This window comes from Periplaneta americana, chromosome 10 (genome assembly GCF_040183065.1).
Source record: "Periplaneta americana isolate PAMFEO1 chromosome 10, P.americana_PAMFEO1_priV1, whole genome shotgun sequence".
NCBI classification, from domain to species: Eukaryota; Metazoa; Arthropoda; class Insecta; order Blattodea; family Blattidae; genus Periplaneta; species Periplaneta americana.
Genome location: NC_091126.1, coordinates 132,670,542 through 132,692,239, shown reverse-complemented (window position 1 = coordinate 132,692,239; position 21,698 = coordinate 132,670,542). Strand labels below are relative to the sequence as shown.

The 21,698-nt window shown below is 34.1% G+C and overlaps 1 protein-coding gene across 3 annotated transcripts in view; it reads left to right on the top strand.

The window, feature by feature from the left end:
• The first annotated feature begins 395 nt into the window (after positions 1-395).
• Lap1 (leucine rich repeat containing protein 7 lap1) overlaps positions 396-21,698 on the top strand; it is a 126,734-nt gene continuing 105,431 nt past the window's right edge. The window contains exons 1-5 of one of the 3 annotated variants that reach the window (XM_069838149.1): positions 396-573; positions 3,001-3,215; positions 8,936-9,163; positions 10,897-11,074; positions 18,312-18,447. In XM_069838149.1, the coding sequence (XP_069694250.1) occupies positions 10,922-11,074; positions 18,312-18,447 (289 nt within the window). In that variant the 5' untranslated portion in view covers positions 396-573; positions 3,001-3,215; positions 8,936-9,163; positions 10,897-10,921. The remainder of the gene's footprint in view (positions 574-3,000; positions 3,216-8,935; positions 9,164-10,896; positions 11,075-18,311; positions 18,448-21,698) is intronic. The other 2 variants (XM_069838148.1, XM_069838150.1) reach the window with 2 other exon arrangements.

The window sequence follows — 21,698 nt, the reverse complement described above, 5'->3', positions numbered from 1 at the left end:
AGAATGGTCCTGAGCATCTACGTGTTCGATTTCAATCCCAATTTCAATTTTTTGATTCATATTTTGAATTAGTGCGCCCAATAAAACGACACTGCACTGTTATTGGTTGACCAAATGCGAGAGAATATTCAAATGAACAGTGAACAGTGTTAGCAACAACAAATTTGCTGCTTCGAAATGATAATTTATTTGAACAGAAGGAAATATATGAAGAATGTCAGAGATCTCAAATTATTCCTATTACTTCTTTAAAGTAGTCTTAGTTTTATTCAAGTAGTTTTGTAAGAGGTCAGATTTACGATTCAAGAATTTATCACGGATGTTGGCGACATTGTCAATGATGTGTCTTCGTTTGTTAATTGGACTTTTATCTCAAAATGGTCGTATATTTTTATTTTATTCGTAACGTTGGTTGCCCTGAAAATAGACTTTTAAATTGAAAGTGTAATGGTATATAATACGTTATAAATATTGGAGAATTTATAATTTAGTTGAGAAAAGAATTGAATGCGTCTTGTAATATAAACAGACTTGAAATTAAGTGTAATGATTCACATATATTGAAGCATATCAGTAAGTGTTCTACAACTTCTTCACAAGACCTACTTAACCTAGCTTCGTAACATTTCCATATATGATCTCTAGCAAACTAGTTTTAAAATATTATGTATTATCGTGATACATTTTGGGTGGGGAGTGTGGAGTTAAAAATTGTGATAAGTCCATTGTATTTTGCACATATTGACGTTTTTATTTATTTCAGAGTTTCCAGCGAAGTTTGTAGGTTAGAATATGGCATTACACCATGAGAACTGCAATTGGGTTGTTTGGTGTCAGTTTATTGAAATTGAATAATGTAATAATTGTCTATTAGCGTAGTGTTTGGTACTATTGGCATGATAATTGGAAAAACAGTGAAATATTACATATTTAGATCTGTGACAATAATGGGACGGTAAGTATTTCACATAATTTTAATATTTACTTAATAAATGGGATATATTGACATCTGTTAATATAATATGACGATAAATCGCAATAAAGAGAACGCCAGTAGGGGAAGTTATCCCCAACCACATGAAATGTTCATTCGACACAACACTCGCCTATCACGTAGTGTGTCTGATGAGCTAGTAGGGGAAAAGTGGAAATGATAGTGGGCGGAGCGTCTACGTTCTTATTATTGCGATTTTCCCCTCGTTGAATTTATTAGGTTTTTTTTTGTGGATGTGGAGGTGATTGTATATGCAAAGAGTAACAAAATCTTGTATATGCAAAGAGTAACAAAATCCGAAACTAACCAAACCTAACCTGTCACAGATTTGTATAAGCAGAATACGAAGGGAACTACCTCTACGCTAGTTAAGTCAAATTAGTATTACTAGGGCTACATGAAGCTCTCGAAATCGCTTATTGGCTCAAGAGACTCGAGGTAGACAAATTATGTATCAAATAAGGGAGAAAAATTAACAACATAGCTTAATCTAAACTCTTAAGTGCTCGTTGTCAACGGTTTCAATTACATCTTCAGAACTAACCTCTTTTAGTCGTAGGACGAACCAAACAAATGGTGAGTTTGTTAAGTTAGATGTTACAAGGCAATTGTAATGGGTTGAGCAGGACTTCAGTAAATATTGTACGCAGTCATATTTATTGTGATAACAATGAGCTACTGGTATGCCCTACAGTAAATCCAGTTTTCTGATGATACGGCACTCATTGATTAGATGAAAGAAATCGATTGGTATGTTTTAGATTTTGTAAATGTAGGTATGTAACTGTTATTGATGAGTTCTTCTGTGTTAATCTTTGAAGTTTGAATGAGAAAAGTATACCTTAAAACCAGTTTTCATTATTTGTTTATAGTTAATGAAATCACATTACTGCATACTTCACTTACTTTAAAAAAATTGCATTTGTTTCACTTTTCCCTATTTTTATTTTCTCCTTGAGCAATATTTTATTAAAAATTGAATTCGTATTAATTCCCCTGTTCTTGCCTACTCCTTTTTACTATGAATGTAACATTAATTTTTAATTTTGTCCATAATTTAAATCCATTATGTAATTTATGATGATCCAAACTTTCTGTTCCATGAAAAGTAAATCGTATGAGTTATTCATACATACACAAATTTCTCTTTAGGCCTACAAGCCATTGTATAGTTGTTTTAGAAATCATGTGCATCTATCTTCATGCCATTATTAATGCTGTTATTGGTGTTTGTTTATATTTGGAAGCACCATTGAATTGGACACCATTTGGTAGGGTATTGATAGTTATTGTTTGCACCAAACCAAGTGGTTTTTTCATAATGGTGTGTAAGAATAGATTATTATGAACTTAACAAAATGTCAGATTGTAATAATATTTGAAGTGAATACAATAACGAAAAAATACCAGGTATTGTTTTTCCTGTATGGTTTTGTGTGTTGCTTAACTTACAGGAGACTGGATTGAATGCTGACAGAGGCCAGCTATCCTGACACTATTATATGCAATGATAAGGAAAAACATACACAAAATAGGTTTTAAATAAAGTGAAAGGCATACTGATGTGTCTTTTGTATATAATTCAAGAAAATTTAGATCTTTTCGTCAAAACATTCATAAGTAGCAATGCACTTGAACAGTAAACCGACATCCACATTCATTTCAGCAGTCAAGCATTACTTTAATGAATCTCCTAATCTAGATCATTAATTTTTCTTGTTTCAAACAGAAGAATTCCAGAACGCAAGTTAGCTGTATGCATGGAATTTTCGAAGCACAGTTCACACGCTTTTATTAATAATTAATTTTTACTGAAATAATTATTAAATTTGATATAAATTAAGAAGATTGCCATATATAATTTCTGGTGAAAAGTTTTCATTTTTACAATTACATAGGCTATAGGCCTATAAAGGGAAAATTGAGGCAAATGAATAATTTTCCAAATGCTTTTGTGATATCTTTGTAATGAAAATTGTAGAAGTGTGTGTTTTATTGCATTTAAGTATACTGGCGATGGAAGATCTTGGCACATGGGTGACATGAGGCAGTGGGACAGAGCTTAGTCTGGTTGAATTCCGAACTAAAAACCTTGACCACTTACCTCCATACAGCCACTACTCCATGTTCCTCAGCTGTTCTACATCCTTCACATCTGTATCACTGCTCGAATCATCACTTTCACTATTGTTGCTGATGACTGAATCAATGACATCAAAAGGTAGGCCTGCTTTTCGTTCCATATACTCGACCTCTATTTCTCCTCCTATTTTTGCTTTTTAGTTACGATACTATAAGAGAAATTTTGAAAATCACATAACAGACTAGTATATGAATGTATACAAAATACTACACTTATTGTTACAAATAAGTTTTAACCTTTACTTAGGCCCACATTATTTAACTGTCACATGATAGGTATTATTCTTATTCAATCCAATCCGTGATGTGAACAGCCCATAAAGGGCTAAGGCTGATTAGTAGGTTGCTGGCCTAATGTCCACATGCCTCAGCAGAGGTGAATGATCATATGACCAGTAGGGGGATGACGTGTGATCAGCATGTTGATTATCCCCTTCTCCAGCTGATGTAGCTGATTTTCGAAACTATATTTCTCTACCTTTTGTAGCTCCCCAAATTCTTCACAATGCTGTGTGTACACAATTCCCATGTACAAGCCGAAATTTCATGAGAATTTCCTACCCCATAAGGAATCGAACCAGTGCTCATTCTGTAATGCGAGTCCAGGCATAATGCCTTAGACTACGACATTACTGTGCAGGACTATTTTTCTTATAATACGGTATTTACAATTACATTAACTGTAATTATTTCAGTGTACATAAATTATTTTTACTAATGTAGAGTAAAAGGCTGTTCACTGATCTTGAACAGTACACTTGTAACACAAGTAACAGACGTCATATCCTTCACTTCAATGCAACTAGTAATTAACTAATTTTGAGACAAATGTTTTGGGGATGAATGCTAGCTTCTTCACCTGTGAAAGTAGAATGGGTAGTTCCAGGTTTGAAAGCTGACAGATCTCATGTGTCCAGATGTTCCGTCCCGAGTATAAGTATTTTTTATCTTTGTAATTGAAAAAAATAAAACTCAAATATGCACACTAACAATTATGAAATTACAAGGGATGCATGGAGATAGAGCCCTCTGTTGATGTAGTTCTACACAGAGGTGTCTGGCTATTGAGCATCTGATTTGTATATAGACCTCACATGATGAGAAGTCACCAGAAGTATGTGCAATGAATGGGGAAGGTTTCACTGACACTTAAAAATGTATCAATTAGCTTTCTATTCTTAACAATTACTAGAAAAAACAAATCACAACAACCTTCATTACATGAACAATATTGATCCTATTAAGACGAGCTCATGTATCACAAAGTTTAGTATATATACTTTAAAAATAACTTGCTCCTTCTGGTAATCAGTTGATACATGTTTGTGAAACAGAAAATCTGTTGACATCTCCTGCCTCGCATACAGACTTTTAACGACTTTTCGTAGTACAATGTCTGTACATTTTACTACTTGAGAAATCAATATGATGCTAATTTTTGTAGGAGATGGGTTTGAACCTTGTCATCATCATCATCATCATCATCATCATCATCATCATCAATATAAACTATTTGGTTTAGGTCTTATGGCCTGTTCTGACTCTACATGTTCCAAAATTGGTCCTTCCAACATTTCCGTGGTCTTCCAATTTTTCTTTTCCCTTTTACCTTGTAATTGTATAATTGTCTATGTAGGCCTAGTCTGTGTTCTTCCATATACAGTAAATGTTCTTGCCATCGTTCTCTGTAGTCTCTGATTGTTTCAGTTATATTTTGGATATTAAGTTCTTATGTCTTTACTGCATTTAAGATCTAGTAGATTATATCGTGTCAGAGGTTGTAATAATTTCATTTCTGCAGCATCTATCCTCTGTAACTTGAGATTTCAGAGCCCAGGTTTCTGATCCGTATGTCAATGTTGGAATGGCCAAGGTTTTATAAAATATTATTGTGGCTGGTCTTACTTTTTTTGTTAAAATTTTTCTTATTGTACCTACTAGTTGTTGGAATTTATGTAATTTATTTTCAATGTTATTTGCATCACTATAAGAGATAATGCAGCCAAGATAGGTGAACTTATTAGCCTGTTCTATTATTTTATTTTCTATTATAATTTTGATTCGGAATATGTATTATATGTCTTTCTCGTGTTAAATTTACCGTAGCTGGTTAACATGTTTCAGCCCATTATGGGCCATCTTCAGAACTGTTTGGTGCAGGTCTTGGAGCCTTTTGTTTGTGTTTTCTTTGAGGGTGTGTTTGTGTAGTGTAATGTGGAGTCAAAGAGAGTGTTTGTTCTGAAATTGAGTTGTGTGTTGAGAATTTCATTTGAATGTGTTTTTGTGTGTGTATATATTTCGTATTGTTCCAGTAATATAGTGTGTGTGTTCTGAAATTGAGTTGTGTGTTGAGAATTTCATTTGGATGTGTTTTAGTGTGTCTACATATTTCGTATTGTTCTAGTAATATATAGACACACAAAAACACATCCAAATGAAATTCTCAACACACAGCTCAATTTCAGAACACACACACTCTTTGGCTCCACATTACACTACACAAACACACCCCCACAGGAAACAAACACAAACAAAAGGCGGCAAGACCAGTTCTGAAGATGGCCCATAACAGGCTGAAACATGTAACCAGGTACGGTAAAATTTAACACAAGAAAGACATATAATGCATATTCCGTGTGATATAGTGTTAAAAGTTATGTAATGAAGATGTATAATTTTGATTCTTAGAGGATCACTTCCTTTAAATCCAAGTACTTTAGTTTTTTCAGTCGAGATTTTAAAATTTAACCTTGTCAAGGAGGAAAAGTATTTCGCCTCTTTTCAGCTTGGAACAGCCAGTTACTACAACTGAGCTAGTGTGATTCTACAAGTCAGATGTTCAACCATTCTGTAGGCCTACACAAAAAAGATGTGATTACTAAATGTCAATAAAGAACGGAAATACTGAGTGTTTTATGCTGTGTTCTGTCACTACCAGACCTTGCCCAGCAGGCAGTTATATACACAAGGCAGAATGAACTCACAATATGTTTACTTGGCCCTTTAGTTCTGATTGTTTGACTGTAAGACTACATTCAGAATGAGGCATAGATCTTTGTACATAAGGAATAATCCAGTCCTCTTTCTTTCTTTTTTCAAGTGGTGGTGTTCATAGGTGGGCATAGTGTGATCAAAAGTCAATTGTGTGTTGTTACCAAATATGGTTGCCAGGTGTCCCATATTAGAGGTTAGAGAAACATATTTATTTATGCATCGCGTATGGGACACCAAAAATCTTATATTCATTGACATTATGTCATAGACTGCCAAAAGATTTTCATTTCTATTTTATTTTCTGTTGATTTTTTTTTTTTTTTTTTTTTTTTAATTTTTACGGGTGTTGTGTTGTATAAATATCATACCAAACAATCACTTTGTTATTTATAGCAATGTCTTTGAAACGTGGCAACAAACCAAATAGGCTAAATTCTTGGGTCTATTTGACTAGGATATCAGTAGTGAGTGTATGAGAATTTATGGTGGCTAGATTGGAGAAGGGATGATGTCAGTATGTTATTCACATGGGAGAACTATACAAGCATGCAAAATTTCATTCAAATATCGTAAATACTTTTTGAGTTATCAGGTAAATGCTGTCTGGTTGAACAAAATATTCCACTAATTTTCATAATTTTAAAAAAGAGAAATTGTTAGGTTTTCAAAAACATTAAAACTAGGCTACTTGATGTAAATTAAGCATGTCAATTTTTATTTCCAAAGGGCCTATAGATTCAAAGTAAAAAAATGTTTAAGGCCCGGTTGCAGAAACACCTATCAAAATATGATTGGCAATCAAGGAGGGTTTGATTGGCCATCAGTTCTATTTCTGTTGCAGAAAGAACAATCAGTGTTTGATCGGAGATCAGTCTTCCATCAGATTTGATCAACAGATTTTTGCTGGTTAAGTCACTGATCATCGATCAAGTAGGCTATTTATGTTGTTCTGTTTATAATGCAGTTACTGTAATGTATATAGTAAATAGTTATAGTGTAACAATATTGTTTTCGACATAATGGATTCTTCTGATGAAGAAATTTTAGAATGAAAAAAATATTATTAAGAAGAAGGCGTTTCCGTGATAGACATGAATTGTTTTTATGTATAATGATAGAGAATTTGAGCAAAAATTTAGGTTAAGTAAGGATTCATGTGTTTTGTTACTTTCAAAAATTGAAACAAATATATGCAGACAGACAAATCGAAACCTTCCACTTTCTCCTATGAACCAAGTTCTAATAATGCTGAGATTTTATGCTGTTGGAATTTTTCAGGCGGTCTTGGGTTATCATGTTAGGGTCCACAAATCAACTATTTGCCGAGTAGTTAGGAATGTTACCTATGAAATTGCTTTGTTATGGCAGGGTCTCATAAATCCCCAAACTTCAAACAGGGAACAATTTGAAAACCAGAGAGAATTTTCAGCCATGTCAGGATTTCCAAGAGTAGCCTAATATTGGTTGTATAGACTGCTCACATCCCCATCCAATCACCTGGTTGAAATGATGCCGAACTTTATCGAAATAGAAAAGGTTTCTTTTCTGTGAATAAACAGTCAATATGTAGTCTACACCATTATTGAAATTCTGGAATGTTGTAGCCCACTGGCAGGGTTCTACACATGACAACACAATATTTTTAATGAGTAGGTTACGAGCTCCGTTTGTAAACAGAGAGATGGGAAATGGAATTATTTTGAGTTATGGAGGCTATGTATATTCCAGTTTCTTGTCGACTCCCCTAGCAAATCCCACAACAGAAGCCCCCTCACGTTTTTTTTTTGCTTCATTCCCCCCCCCCCCCCCCACTATATTGTAGTCTATATACAAATAGAATCCGCCTGTTTCCTGTCTACAAAAAGCAACAAAACAGCAAAACATTCACTTGAACATCCACTTGTTTTCCTAGTCACCACCCACTTGATGCATTCGTTTCGCAACTTTTAAAGAGCATCAAATTGGCTGTGGTTGCTAAATAGCACTGTTGTCAAATGTATTTCTTTCTCAAATCAGCAGTTAGTAAATTGAGACAAGTTGATTGGAGATTCACATTGTGCAACGCACTGAACAATCAAATAAATCAGACATCAACTGATTGGCGATCAGGGACTGATTTGATTTGCGTTTCTGCAACCGGGCCTAAATATAGTAAATGATACTAGTGAAAGGTGTACCTCTCCCTTAATGAAAATATGGTTCCTAACTTTCATGTCAATGTTACGTTTATGTTTAAACCTCACTTAGAGTGTAAACTCAAATGTAGTATGTATAATAGTGAAGTATCAACTAAACCTACCATGAGTTTATTTAACTTACTGTTGCAGTGATGCATCATGGCCTATCAGGTAAGATCTTGCAACACTGGTATAGCTTATTCAGTAGTATGTTTGCCTGCTGATCCAGAGCTGTACTCACGCATGGGTTTGATTCCCTCTTGGACTGATTACCTGGTTGGATTTTTTCAGAGGTTTTCCCCAATTGTAAGACAAATTTCAAGTAATTCCATGGCGAATCCTCATCTCCAATTCCATCGGTGCTAAATATCCTAGTAGTTGATAAAGCATCGTTATATAAATAACTAAGAATAATAGCAGAATGCTGCATAAAAACACTCAGTATAAAAGGTATTTCAGGAATAGGAGACATCTTGAAAGCAGTGGATTTGTGTTAATTCTCGTACATTAGATTTTGCTGTGTTAAAATGATGTGTTATATCTATTTTTATCATTGTATATTATACAGAATAACTTTAATTTATATATTTCTTGAATTGTGTAGCTTTGAGTGCATTTGTCATTTTAGAATCTGTAAGGCTGGGTGCACACAGAATAAGGCGCGGCGCAGTACAACGCAACATTTTGTCTGTTGGTACTTGTCTCCCATTGATTTCTTATGATGAGGTGCACACAGAATCAGATGCGACAAGACGGTCACGAACAGACATGAGGAGACACGGGGATACAACATTGAATGACTGCTTGAACTTGGTTGTGAGCAGATGGTCTGATAACTGCAGCATACTGCGCATGTGTGAGTAGCCACAGCCATGATTACACACTTTCTCTATCTACAGATATTATTGTTGTGTAGTGCACATTATTCAGAATGGAGCTCATTGCGATAAATTTGTTGTTTTAGTACAAGGAAGATACATTCTGTACAATCCCACTTTGAAACAATATAACAATAATGTGGTTTCCAAAAGTATGGGAGGAAATTTCAAATGAGATGAAAGCACCAGGCGAATAATAATAAATTTGTAATATGTCTACTACTCTTCTCTATATTATCACTCATTATTGATTTAATATATTTGTCATTATTGTGGCTCTGAAGTAGCCATAAACATATAAAATGATGTTCGTCCACTACATTAGTATTATTTAATTATAAGATGCTTTCAATTGTATAGGTGTATTAGGCATCCGTAGAAAATAATAATCAAATACAATAGAATTTCTGATATAGACAGTCTCATTCATTGACGCCATTTTCTAGCCTAGGCCAGTTTTCCAAACCCACACAGCCAGCAGATCAGATGTTGCAAGCAGACTGTGTTAAGCTGTCGCGAGGTGTTGTGAGACACTATAGAGCAAAATGTCACTTCGCGAAGAGCCACGCCACACTGTGTCTGATTCTGTGTGCACCTGGCCCAATACTTCATATTAATGTCCAGCCCCACTGGACCACTATAACTTATCAGTAGTTGATTTGCCTTCATCTGTGAATGCCTGTTCTGTCACATGACATACAAGACATCCTAGAAGATTAGTTGAGTGAGCAGTATCTTTCCAAAGCCAAGGGCTATTCAATTTTTTATGTAATATTTTGTTCAAGTTTTCATTTCTCAAGCTTACAATAAGTATAAGTAGCTAACTTCTTGTATTAATTGTGTATCTGCTTTGAACTCCTATAAATATGCGCGGTTTGAGGGGAGGGTTTGACATGAGCTCATTGACAGTTTCTTTGTCAATAAAGTGTATTACGAAATTAATTTTTGTTCTTAATTTTTTATTAATTTAAATTAAAGCTGTCAAAACTGCATACAATATTTTATTTTAAATAATTTATAATTCTTCAATGTTTGGTATACTCTTTTAACACTTGTATAATCACTGATTAACAATAACTTCTTTACTGTGTTAATATTATAAAAATACCTGGCTGACTAGTTTCGAAGTGGTGTCCCTCATTGTTATTGTTAATCAGTAATTTATCATATTAAACTGGTCTATAAGTGTGGAATTAAATGCTAAACTTCTCCCCAATGAAAATGTCTTGTCAATATCTCTACAACTGTTCACTTTGTATTGTATGTATATTAGGATGAATCACTGTAGTTTACCAAGCAAAATTTGCTGAAGTATTGTACATTCCTTCTTGTTTGCTATGCACATTTTTCCAACTTGTGACAATCATAGCCATACATTTATGCAATAATTTTAATTCTTCTGTTGCTGTTTTCAGAATCATGCCTAAACATTTTCGATTCAGTCGTGTAGTTGCTGGAATTTTTTTCGTACAAAGTTTTTGTGATAGATTCATAGTTTAATTAGAATATCAGGCACCAGATAAAAAATTACTGAAGCTTTAACTGATTCAGTAGTGTACATTTAATTCCTACTTGTACCAAGTTAGAATTTCTGTTTATCTCCCATTAGTTATAGAAATTACGAACTGTAACTTAGTTTTGAGTGATCAAAATGTAATTGTTGCTTTGAGAGAGCTAATCAGAATTCTTAGTTGCATTCCTATGATTACAGGTTAACTGTTGTGAGTAAGTTTAAGATGTCGTGGAAGTTGTGTTTTTGTTGTTGCAATGAACCGGAAATAGAAGATGTGAAAATATTGGATTATCGGCATTTGATGTTGGATGATGTACCATCATTGGTATTTTTTTATGAAAGAACGTTGGAGGAATTATACCTGGATTTTAACAAGGTGAGTTTTCACATTGTATTTTGTAATAATAATAAATCTGTAACTGCTTTGATTTTATATATTACATGTGTTGGTTTCAGTGAAAATTGTTTATGCTGTAGTAAATTCATTATGGGAATGCCATTTTTAGGTAATGTAGCCACTCTTTCTTGTCACTCTCTAATTACTGAAACTTGTCATTGACCATATACACATGTACAACATGCCTCATTGCAAGTTCCCATCCATGTACCATATTTTCTCGTGTATTGAGTGCATACATTTATAAGCTGTTCTCCAATTTTCAGAAATAAATTGGAGGGAGAAAATTGTGTCCTTGCAGAGGAGTTCAATAAGAAATTCGACAATGATACATAATACCTGAGCTCATGTCACCCACAAAATGAGACCACTCAGAATGCTTAAGGGTTCCAGATTGTGTGCAATGTTCAATTCAGGCCTTTTCTCCGAGGGGGAATTATACTATACTGGGGGAGTGGGACCAACAGCAAAAGATAAAAATAATTCAGATTTTAACTAATACCTAACAGCAAAGGCAGTCTGTGTAGAAGGGAACACACAAAACTGGGGTCAATTAAAGAAATAGAGCTTTCATTCGTTTATATTTCAAATACTAAGCTAAATGTTAATTTAATAATAATAATATTAATAGTAATAATAATAATATAATAATAATAATAATAATAATAATAATAATAATAATAATAATAATTTATTTCAGGTGGCAGAGTTAAAGTTGTAAGACCTTCTCTTACACTTAACCAGCAATATAGGCATTGACATAAAAATGTTAATATTATGTAAAACATGGTGAATATGAACTATGCCTCTGCATAAAATTGTCACACAAAGTTGGTTTTAAGTGTTCTTTTTTCATAAACTGCCTAAATGTAGTGCAAATAGTAATTTATTACTCACCGATTAAATTAGACGAATATGTTTTTCAGTAGCTTTTCTAAAGTTTTAAAGGGCACTGATATGAATAGTCAACCTGTTTTTTTTTTTTTTTAATCTTCGAGGTCATTTTTAAATGCATTTCACATAATTTACAAAAAGCACTACCGCAATACAATCAAAATATATCCAATCATATTTGTTTCCCATCATTTTTTATGTTTCTTTCTTGACCAATTGTTTCATTCATTGACTCATCACTAACAACACTAGATTTCTTTTTTCTTTCTCACACATGAAATTGTCAGTCCACACATTTTACTTTTCACTTAAAGCCAATTGAGAATTTTCTTCTTTAAATGTAACTGGTGCACTTTCCATCGGTTCCTTAATACGTATTTTCTTTTTAAGAAAATTGAACAGTGTCTGTCGTTTTGCCATCATGCTCTGAAATATTTGTATTTACTCTACATGCTGTAACTATTTTAGCAAGCAAAATTATTATGTTACTGACCAAAACTAATACTGAAAACTACGCCAATAAAAATGCAACACACCAGAATTCTTAACTGTAATAATCAAGGCTGAAAATTCAGACGGTTTAAATTTCAGCCATTCAATATCGGCTGGCAGACTCAGCTTTGCGAATTGTGTCACCAACTAGCCTTTCCTAAAATTTCTTACATTAGCAAGAAACCACCAACTTTCAAGAAAACAATTACTGCCTGAAAAGAAAATCTACATAACATTTATTTTAGTTAGTGCTAGAAAGTCATATGAAATTGAAATATAATATTGTATAAGTTATATTTTTAGTTAAAAAATAGTCTGAAATCAGCTCCCCCCCTCCCCCAAAGCCACCCTCTGAATTATTCTCCGATTGTGGGGTAGTAAGTATCCATTGTTCTTTATATTATGAGATCAGAGGTATTAAGTGAAAGTAACAGATTTTTTAAATTATTTCGAATACCTCTTGCCAAATAGCATCTCTTTCTCTCTCTCTCTCTCTCTCTCTCTCTCTCTCTCTATCTATTGTTGGCCTGGGTGGCGCAGTCGGTAGAGTGCTGGCCTTCTGTGCCTGAGGTTGCGAGTTCTATCATGGCCCAGGTAAGTGGCATTCAAGTGTGTTTAAATACGACAGGCTTATGTCAGTGGATTTAATGGCATGTAAAAGAACTCCTGCGGGACAAAATTTTGGCACACCGACGATGCTGATATAACCTCGGTAGTTGCAAGCGTCGTTAAATAAAACATAATTTACAAATACCATCTCGATATTACCAATTACATTGACAGGCACAATAATAATACTATCATAAGTCTCTACTTTCACTGAGTAGCTACTGCAGCTGCAAAAATTATGCATCGTGTTCTCTCTCTCTCTCTCTCTCTCTTTCCCCCCACTCTCCCCTCACCCTCTCTCGTATGATGATAATAAAGGATGGTATTATTTTAATTGCCATTATTATTATTATTATTATTATTATTATTATTATTATTATTATTATTATTGTTGTTGTTATTTTATTATTTACATGTCTATGAGCAAAATAGTATGCCTTGATTATAGTCAGTTATACAAATAAGTAAAATATAGATTTAAGATTACAAGAAAAAATTAAATACATCCCTGGAGGTTACAAGGCCAGCATTCTATGTGGTGTTATGTAACTTTCTCCATTCCCCTGTACCTTCATTCCTCTCAGCCCCAAATATTTCCCTAAGCACCTTATTCTCGAACATCCTTAACCTTTGCTCCTCTCTCAAAGTGACAATGCAAGTTTCACAACCATATAGGATGGAATGGAATTTACAGGAGGGGGGACACTATGGCCCAGCACTGCGACCTGTTATGATCTATTGCGCTAACCCTCAAGCTAGGTGCATTCCCAAACCCACACCAACTGACTAGACTAAGGTTCACTGTGTATCCAGGTTTCGAACAGGCAAATCCCCTCATCCCTAGGCCAGTCCCCTCTGTGCATTGCCAGCCAGTGATCGGGGAATGCTATGAAATGATGACGAACTGGAGGAATGTAGATGCCTAATATGGGGAAAAACCCCAACTGCGACCTTGTCTTCCACAAGTGTCACTATGGATTTTTCAATGAAAAATCCCACACCTGTCCGGGATTCGAATCCGGACTGCCTGCGTGACAGGCCAGAGATCTGACCACTCAGCCATCACAAGGGGGCCATATAGAACAACCGGTAATATAACTGTTTTATAAATTCTAACTTTCAGGTATTTCCCATATTTATTCTGTGTTTAATTTCCTATTGAGAGTCGTTTATATTTGTTAGTCTTGCTCCAAGGTATTTGAATTTTTCCATCTTTTCAAAGGATAAATTTCCAATTTTTATATTTCCATTTAGTACTATGTTCTGATCACGAGACATAATCATATACTTTGTCTTTTCATGATTTACTTCCAAACCTATCTCATTACAAATTATCTGTCCTTATACTGCTTGTTTGAGGCTTGAAAGTAATGTAATTTTCCCTAAGATAGGTTACTAGCCTTATCGTTAGGTAGTCCAGTAGTGGGGCTGCCACTTTTAGAACAATTAGAAGTAGAGTCAGTAGAAGAAAAAATCAGCAGATACAAATTCAATTGGCTAGATCATGTAAGAAGAATGGAAAATTCAAGAATCCCAAAAATTATGATGCAATATAAACCTAGAGGACATCGTCGACCAGGAAGACCTTTAAGAAGACTGCTAGATGGGGCCGAAACAGGTCTACAGAGGCCTAATTCGTGAAGGATGATGATGATGATGACCTATCTCATTACTTGCTTCAAGTAAAATTCCCATGTTTTCCATAATTGTTTGTGAATTTTCTCCTGACATATTCACGTCATCCGTATAAACAAGCATTTGATGTAGCCTGTTCAATTCCAAACCTTCTCTGTTTTCCTGAACTTTCCTAATGGCAATTCTAGAGCACAGTTAAACAGTAAAGGTAAATTGGAAAAGCGTCATAGAGGAACTCGCCTATATGGGCTCTGCTGTATGTTTCACTGAGATATTTTAATTAATCGTTCTAGCTTCTTGGAAGTACCAAATTCAACAAGAGTATTATTAAAACTTACCAAGTTTTTCCCTCTGCTCTACAAGTTTAATGAATACCCACTGCCTTTGGTGCTTTCTGTATAGTTTCTGACTAAGTGGTCTACTCTTCTCGACACTATCGACTCTGTGAGCCACATTCTTAGAGTAGGGGTGACAAATGGCAAGTTTCATGGCCCTGTTATTGCAAAAATAAAATTGCTTTCTACTTTGCCAGCTCCTATAAAAACATTCTTGTTGACAACAGAAGAGCTTGTTGTCTTGAAATTTGGAAAAAACATGTAGTTCTTTGCATCTCTGATTTCAATATCTTAAAGTTCCTTGTGTGTTTTATTTGTAAAGCTGTTTATTCCAATTTTAATGTACATTTAAAAATTATAAGAAATGGAAGTCTGTAGTTATCAAATATGTGAACAGTAAATGATAGTATATGTTTAAAATAAAGTCAGTTTTTCATTTTTAATAGTGCATTTTTTTTTTTTTTTTGTTATTTTAAATGTAAATGTCCAAATATCCTGATTTTTAAGGGAATATGTGCATGTCATATCCCATTATCTCCTGGCTTAGTTGTCTTATGAATGGTGCCTTGTTGGTGTCACTTATGAGGTTCACACCTGTCTTCGAATATTTGACTAAGGAACAACGTGCATGAATATTTTGCCACTTTTTAGTGCCTATCATTCCATCCCTAGTAATAATAAACACTACAAATTATTCTCTGCAGTTGTCTGTTCACTGTCTTAATAAATAAGTAGAAATACTGTATTAAAACAAAGCACTGTACTCCATGTGGAGTTGCTTATAATTTTACTCTAGGAATTTTTTGAACCTAATTGATAATTATTAGTCTGTAAAATTGTATCAGCTTCTTTTGTTTCCCACTAAGTGGAAGAGAAGGCCTGATGGCCTTAACTTCGCCAGAATAAATAAATATTATAATTATAATGATAATAATAATAATAATAATAATTATTATTATTATTATTATTATTATTATTATTATTATTATTATTATTATTATTGGTTGGGGCTAAATAATAATGGTGCAAATGCTTAAGAGAATTTTGGATCATTGTTAAGAAGTGAGTTCATTTTAATACGGCTAACCTTTGACAGTATCACAAAGCAAGCCACATGTTAAAGTAGTGAACAGAGTGGTAATACTGCATGTTACAATGGTTGAAGTCCACACCTGTGGAGTAACGGTTAGCGCGTCTGGCCGCAAAACTAGGTGGCCCGGGTTCGATTCCCGGTCGGGGCAAGTTACCTGGTTGAGGTTTTTTCCAGGGTTTTCCCTCAGCCCAATATGAGCAAATGCTGGGTAACTTTCGGTGCTGGACCCTGGACTCATTTCACCGGCATTATCACCTTTATCTCATTCAGATGCTAAATAACCTAAGATGTTGATAAAGCATTGTAAAATAACCTACTAAAATAAAGAATAAATAAACAATGCTTGAATTTGGGTGAGTGTATTAAAATATGTAGTAAACCTACTCAATAGATGTTTAAATTATAGGGCAAGTAGAAACTTTTGGGTTAAACAATTCTGATTATTTTGTGTTTCCATGGACTTAATTTATCATGTGCAAATACTGAAGTTTATACCGAGAGTTTCAGAAGGTTACTGACAAATTTAAGCAACATGTAGATGGGTCAGAATACAGCAACTTTTGAATAGGAGCCCATGTTTTCTGTAGTAAGCCTGAGTCAGTGCAAGACTTACATGATGAAGCAGTTACACTCATATCGACAGAAGTTGCAGTCATTGAATGTGGGGAATTTCCCATGATAGATACAATTATACCAATGAATGTTCCAGCTTGTGAGAATGATCCCTGTTGTTAGGGTGACCAGATTCACATCAATAAAAAAGAGGACACAAAGCTTCAAAAAGGAGGACATTGTTCGAAAAAAAGAGAACAAAAAATATGTACTTAGATTTAGGCTTTGGCCTATTTATTTATTTATCAGAGCTTCCTCAAATCAGAGGCTGCCATTAGACAAAGCATACAAAACAAAAGAAAAAAAAAACAAATAGACAATGAAGGATAATAGAGTAGAAAAATGACAAACAAGTAAACAAACAACAAATAATGGAAGTTAACAGTCAAATTAAAAGTTAAATTACGTCAATATCTATTTTATTACAAAATATTTACAGTACATATTTAGGCTTATATCATGCTTAAAAATATGTTAATATCTATTTTATTACAAAATAATTACGAAGAAACTTAATAATAATGATTTTACAGTTAGCTACATACGAAAATCAAGGGAACTATAATTATTAAACAGAACAGAAAATATCTATTTAGATTTATATTCGTACATCGATCTCTCGATTTACTAGCGACCTGTGAGCAATGGTCATAACAAGGAGGAGCAAAGAGAATTATGAATGTTGGCAAACAATATATTCCGTCAATGCTGCTGCCACCTACAGGCAAATTACTTGAAAAAAGGCGTCAAATCAGATAATTTCAAAATATCAGGCATACAAGTTACGAAAAAGAGGACATTTCTTGATTTTTTTAAAATCCGCCCGGATCCTGGACAAAGGCCTAAAAAGGAGGACATGTCCAGACAGAAGAGGACGTCTGGTCACCCTACCTATTTTTGAGTAAAGTATTATTTACGGATAAGGAATTATTCACTGAAGTCGACTTCTTCAGTTCATGTAACAATTATGTTTGGTATGATCATAATCCCCACACTATATTCGAACATTACCATCAAGTAGGGTTTGCAGTGAATGTATGGACAGGTATTATTGGTGGTCAGGTGATTGGTCCTAACCTCTTGCCACCATGTTTGAATTGGCAGATTTACAGAATCCTTTAGGGACAAGTTCTTCCAGAGGTGTTAGAAGATGTTGTCTAGCATAAGCAAATGTGGGTGCAGCAGATTGTAGTGCCAGCACACTTTGATGTCGAAGTGTGAAATTGAAGTGCATGTACTGACTCAGACTTGCTTTGGAGGACATGAGTTCTATTCGAAAGATGCTCTGTTTTGATCTATATACATGCTGCTTAAGTTTATCAGTAACCTTTTAATACATTCTGTATACATTAGTGTGCTTTTGATGATATTACTTGTAAATCTTATTGGGTAAAGTTGGAACGAATAAATACTGAGCATATTTTTAAATATGCTGCATGATCAGTAGTTTCTCTGCTTTAAAATACTACTTATTATACCTCTGAATGTGATTGCTTTCTGTTTGTTGTGATGTAGTATAAATAATATCCCTGGTTTTAATTTGCAGATTAAGGACTTACCAAGGCCATTATTTCACTGTCATGGCCTCAGAATTCTTTCTATGAGTGACAACAGCATCCAAACTCTACCTCCTGCCATTGCATCTCTGATCAATCTTCAGCATTTGGATCTGAGTAAGAATGGTGTGTTGTGTTTAATTTCTTCTTAGTTCATAATTAGACTATTTCAGCATAGTTATTTCTTTACAGGCAGCTAATTCTACAAGGTGATTCATGAAGCATGACTCGCACTTTAGGAATCAGTTCTATAGGTCATTTTGAGCAAAAGAATGTCATATGAACATATGTCCAATGATCAATGTTTAAGGAGTCATAGCTATTCGAATCCTAAGGAAGTAGCAGTTGTGAGCAGAATTAAAAGCAATTAATCACAAACACACAGAAAGGTCATTAAAAAAGTAGTACTGTATTAAACAGAAAAAAAAAAAACATACTTCAGTTTGAAAGCAGATTTTAAAATATTTCTCCTTCCACTTCAGTGCTCTTGGCCACATGGATGTGGATCATGAGCGAGGATTTTGTAACTAGGCATGTTTGTCGCTGATGAGCACAGCAGCATTCACAACATGGACAATTAATTCTTCTCTTGTTTGTACTTTTGTATGGTACACAAGATTTTTTTCATCCATACTCAAATGCAAGAACATGAAGGAGTTGAACCTGGTGACCTGGGGATCCAATTTTGTGGATCATAACAGCCAATCGACCTCCCAGGGATATGTTCACCTAAGTAAGATGCTACTGCATGAGAAAGTGAGGGGGATCCATCATGTTGATAATACATATGTAACCATTGGTGTAGCTCAGGCAGTAGCATGTTTGCCTGTTGTTGCAGAGCTGTGCTTAGGCATGGGTATGGTTCCCATTTATAGTCTATACAAAACTAGAAAGGTATTGACAGTTCAGCGACTTCTAAGCGTCACCATGGCAACCACTCAAACTAGCCAATCAGAGACCATGATAACAGGCTGATGTTGCCGACTACTTCGCAGCGGGCACGTGCTTTGTTCGGAAGTGTTGAATCTTCGTTACTGTGTTACAGCAAGTATTGGTGTTCTATAGTTGGTATTGTTTTCGTAGATATTTTGTTGTTGATGAAGGTAGAATTAGTTTGAATTTAGTTTTAAATTTAATTTAGTTGTGAGTGTATTTGTAATGCAATTTATAGTGTCCGTGTGTTTCACTTATACAATGTCGCAAGGCATCACTCCTGCAAATATTTCCCTAAGCACCTTACTCTCAAACACCCTTACACTCTGTCCTCTCTTAAAGTGAGAGTCCAAGTTTCACAACCATACAGAAGGACCACTAAAACAACTGCTTCTTTCAGTTTTTTGGAAGCAGACTGGATGAGAAAAGCTTATCAACCAAATAATATTTCACATATTTATTCTGCGTTTTGTTTCCTTGAGTGTCATTTATATTTGTTACTGTTGCTCCAAGGTATTTGCATTTATCCACCTTTTCAAAGGATGAACTTCCAATTTTTATATTTCCATTTCCTACTGTGTTCTGGTCACGAGATCTAATCGTATACATTATTTTTTCGGGATTTACTTCCAAACAGTATCAGAGATAGTAGCACATGAATTTCCATACAGTATTTATAAGTTTAAAGAAAGTGTTGTTGGGAGCAGTCCTCTAGCATTGGGTAAGGTACTGGACTAATATTCGTAGAGTCGGCCTGGGTGGTACAGTCAGTAGAGTGCTGGCCTTCTGTGCCCGAGGTTGTGGGTTCGATTCCGGCCCAGGCTGATGGCATTTATGTATGCTTAAATGCAACAGGCTCATGTCATTAGATTTACTGAGATGTAAAAGAATTGCGGGACAAAATTCTGGCACTCGGTGATGCTGATGTAACCTCAGCAGTTGTGAGCGTCGTTAAATGAACCATATATATATATATATATATTTATTTTCGTATGGCCAATAGTATGAGCCTACTTCTCGTCATAATGCCTTTTATGTTGTTTTTGTATTTTTTTATTTTCGGCTCTCATTTTCCTGTTGGTGTATTTTTTATAATGTACTACATATTTTTAAGTTTCTTTTATTCTTATATTTAATTTATAATCATAATATCATGGAAAGATTATATCCAATGAGTACATACACACTTCAACAGCATCAATAAAAGATAAGCTTATTCTAATAGGAGTTCTTACAATACGAGCAGAGAAAAATGCAAATTGTGTAAAATACAGTTTTTGAATAATTTACAATTCATACTGATTTTTCAGATAAGTCAATTAACATATATACTTTATATCAAGTTTCTGTAATTATCAATCTTAATGACTTAACAATCCAAAAAAATATACAAAAACAATTCACACGGTTTTTAAATATATTTATATAACATTTATTATGAATTTATTACAAATACGAACATTTTCGCCCTCTTGGGGCATCATCAGGCGGTACATCACAATATCAAATATTTTAAGTTATCAAATGTAATATGTTTCGTAAGTTGTGAAAAAATGTGGGCAAAAACATTCGTATTTGTAATAAATTCATAACGAATGTTATATAAATATATTTAAAAACAGTTATTACTATGTGACTTCTTTTTGTATATTCTTTGGATTGTTAAGTCATTAAGATTGATAATTTTAGAAACTTGATATAAAGTATATAACTTTTTGAATATATGAAATGAAAATAGTATGTTACATAGAATAAAGGAATGTATGACATTGGAGCATATTTTCATGTCTTTTGTAATAGCTTGTTTTCATCTGATTCATCAGCACAGGTTTTTAATTACATACCATTCATCGAAGCTTTATCTTCGGTTTACCCTTGACTTACTACCATTACGTTTCTTAACTGTTGCTTTACTTTTTGCAGAACTAGCTGTCTTTAACATCTCTCTCTTATTTATACAGAACATATTGGAATGGATTGTTTGACAAACTTGCTCTGTAACTCAAATCTTCTAGGGTAGTCTTGTAATTGAAAGAAAACATGAAAATAGAATTTGAAGTGGAAATGGATGATGTCAGGCATACTTGAACCATCAATCTTATCATTAATAATCTAGCATCTTACCACTACACTGCTTGACCAAAAAAAAAAAAAAAAAAAAAAAACACCAGCTTACTTGACGTCTTACAAGGGCTACAAAAAAATTCAAAAGCTAATGTCTCGAAAATTAACATTCATATAACAGGATATTCAAATGGAATTATTTTTTTTCTTCTTGGAGTTTGCTGTCATGAACATTCAACAAAATCGTTATCCAGAACATGTTGTGGACTACCCTTATCTCTTATTGTGTGAGAATATTTCACAGATTATTTAGAATAATTGAAAAAGTGAAGAGAATCCCAACCAAGAAATAGTTCAATGTCACGAATTATCTTGATGTA